General features: G+C 35.5%; 1 protein-coding gene across 3 annotated transcripts in view; it reads right to left on the reverse strand.

Moving 5' to 3' along the window:
* tecpr2 (tectonin beta-propeller repeat containing 2) overlaps positions 1-2,658 on the reverse strand; it is a 26,194-nt gene that overhangs the window by 20,838 nt on the left and 2,698 nt on the right. For all 3 annotated transcript variants that reach the window (XM_014033063.1, XM_014033062.1, XM_014033061.1), the window contains exons 4-6: positions 826-954; positions 615-746; positions 378-535 (exon numbers count right to left, since the gene is read on the reverse strand). In XM_014033063.1, the coding sequence (XP_013888517.1) occupies positions 378-535; positions 615-746; positions 826-954 (419 nt within the window). The remainder of the gene's footprint in view (positions 1-377; positions 536-614; positions 747-825; positions 955-2,658) is intronic.

Genomic DNA, 2,658 nt, shown 5'->3' on the forward strand with positions numbered 1-2,658 from the left:
GTCATGTAAATGTAACATTTTCTACATATAGGTCAAATTAATCACTGCAGTCAAAAAAAGGTAGTCAAACTGAATTTTTAATAAACCAAAATACAGTTTCAAAGAAAATTAATTCAGATACAAAACTTTAAATTCAGTTTCAATTTAGTGAAATTTATTTTCAAACCAATGCATTTAATTTCAAATTATGAACATTCGGATTCAATCTGAAAAATTCTAATTTAATTCCTGCTGGAACAAGATTTATCTCATATGTTTCTGTGCAGCAAAAAGAACTCAGACGGAGTTCATCTGTGGCTTCGAGGTGTGAACAGCAGAGTGACACACGCAGGTCATTCCAGTGCATTTTGTGTTTGTGTTGTTTGGGTGTGAGGTACCTCCTGTGGGGTTTGGTGCCCAGCTGTGAGACCGTCTGTGTTTGTGTGCAGAACAGCAGAGACCTCTGCTGCGTGGACACCAGCAGCATCTGGTGACTGTATTCCATCTGAACCACAGCCGAGGGCTCCTCCAGCAGCAGCACAGGTTTACACACCCCCTGCACACACACACACACACACGGTCAGACAACACGATGTGGCGCGAGGACGAGCCGCCGCGGCCTCACCGCTCCTCACCTGGTCCAGGTCCAGAGCAGAGAACACCACCCGCCCTCTGTCGTCTCCGGAGAACAGCTTCATGCCGTTGGCGCTCCAGGTCAGAAACGAGACGGAGCCTTTGTGGAAGCCGACGACGTCAAAACGCCTGAGCTGTAACAAAAAACAAACATCTGTGGCGCCGCCGCTGCAGAGGAACACGCGTCGTGTTGTTAACGACAGGTCTGCTCACCTGTTTGTTACGACCAGGAAGTGGAGACACCAGCTGAAAGACCGTGACCTGACCCGAAGCTGTTCCAACCGCTACCAGGTCGTCGAAACAGCTCAGCAGCTTCACAGCAGTGATGGCGTCACATTTTCCCTGTTAGAAAATCACAGTTTGACTCATTCAAACAGATTTCTAAGACTAGAAAAGGCTGACAAAAGGCTATAAGTAACAAAATATTAATTATAAACTAAAAGTAGCTAAATTAATAAAAAAATTAAATTATCACAAGGCTAACTAAAACTAACAGAAGTCTAGCTAAAATCTAGTTAAATGCTGAAAGTAACAACAGGCTAACTGATTGGTTAAGTAGTAAACCTCTTGGAAAAAGCTTTTAGCCATAAGCTAAAAGTAGCAAAATGCTAGGAAAAAGCCAAAAGAACCAAAAAAAATAAAAAAAACTTGGTAAAAGCTGAATATAGTAAAAAGCTAGTTAATAGCTAAATGTAGCAAGACTGTAGCTAAAAGATCAAATTAATACTGAGATTAGCAAAAAGCTTACAAAAGCTAAGAGTTTTAGAATATAAACTAAAAGTAGCAAAACACTATGAAAAATCTGAAATATCAAAACACTGGCTAAAAGCTATAAAAAGCAAAATGCTACAGAACTGCTAACAGAAACAAAATACTAGCTAGTAGCTGAATATAGTAAACAGCTAGCTAAAAGCTAAAACTTAATGCAGTTTTAAAAAATTACTACAAGACAGACTAAAACTAGCAAAAGTCGAAAAGATCCAAAAGGCTAACTGATTGATAAAAGTAGCAAACCACTTGCAAAAAGCTTGAAGTAGTAAAATATTAGCTAAAAGCAAAAAAAGCTAGGAAATGAAAAAGAAAACACACTTGGTAAAAGCTGAATATAGTAAAAAAGCTAGTTAATAGCTAAAACCAAGATTGTAGCTAAAAGATCAAAATAACAAAAAGTAACTAAGATTAGCAAAAGGCTAGCTAAATGTTAGAAGCAGCTAAATATATTATTTCATCAATGAAAATTATTAAGATTTTATGGTTGATTATAACATTCTGCAGGTTTTGTATAAAGCTCATAAAAATGTGTTTCCTTCAAACATCCAATCACATTTTGTTAAAAGGGAAAGCTGTTATAATTTGAAGGGATTAAAAATGTTTGTTAAACCAAAAATCTGAACAAATTTGAAGGACAGATGCACTTCAGTAAAAAGTATAAGACTATGGAATAATCTGGAAGATGATTATAAAAGCATTGGATCAATTAATTCCTTTAAAAAAATGATCAAAGCAAAATTGTTAAAGAAATATGAAATTGTTTCATTTGTATTTGTGTGAGTCACTGTTTGAGGAGTTGAATTCACATCAATCCTCTTTCCCTGTTTTTCTCCATCAACTGTCCTTTTTTCATTCTATCAAATGATCAGTGATGATTCTATGATCAAGAGAGATTAAAATTATATTCAAATCAAATTTAGACTTCATTTATGGTCATCATAAACACACACACGTATTTTTCTTTATTCAACTTAAAGATTCATAAACAAGTCACGTCATTATAAACTAGTTCACACTTATTGTCCACTTGATGGCGCAGTAGAGCAAATGAAGCATGRTGATGCTGGGACCAGTTGGATGGAAAGCTTCATCTCACCATCACTATTATTTTGTTTTATTATTGTTTGAAATTAATGTAATTTTGTTTGTTAATAGGAACAGATACCATAAGATTGTTTTCTTTGTCTGCTGCCTTTCATTTTATTGATTTGTGATGTTTTGTTGTATATAATGTGTTTTGTTTCATTTTTTTCAATGAAATGAATACTATTATAT

Source organism: Austrofundulus limnaeus, unplaced genomic scaffold (genome assembly GCF_001266775.1).
Source record: "Austrofundulus limnaeus strain Quisiro unplaced genomic scaffold, Austrofundulus_limnaeus-1.0 Scaffold1614, whole genome shotgun sequence".
Classification (NCBI taxonomy): Eukaryota; Metazoa; Chordata; class Actinopteri; order Cyprinodontiformes; family Rivulidae; genus Austrofundulus; species Austrofundulus limnaeus.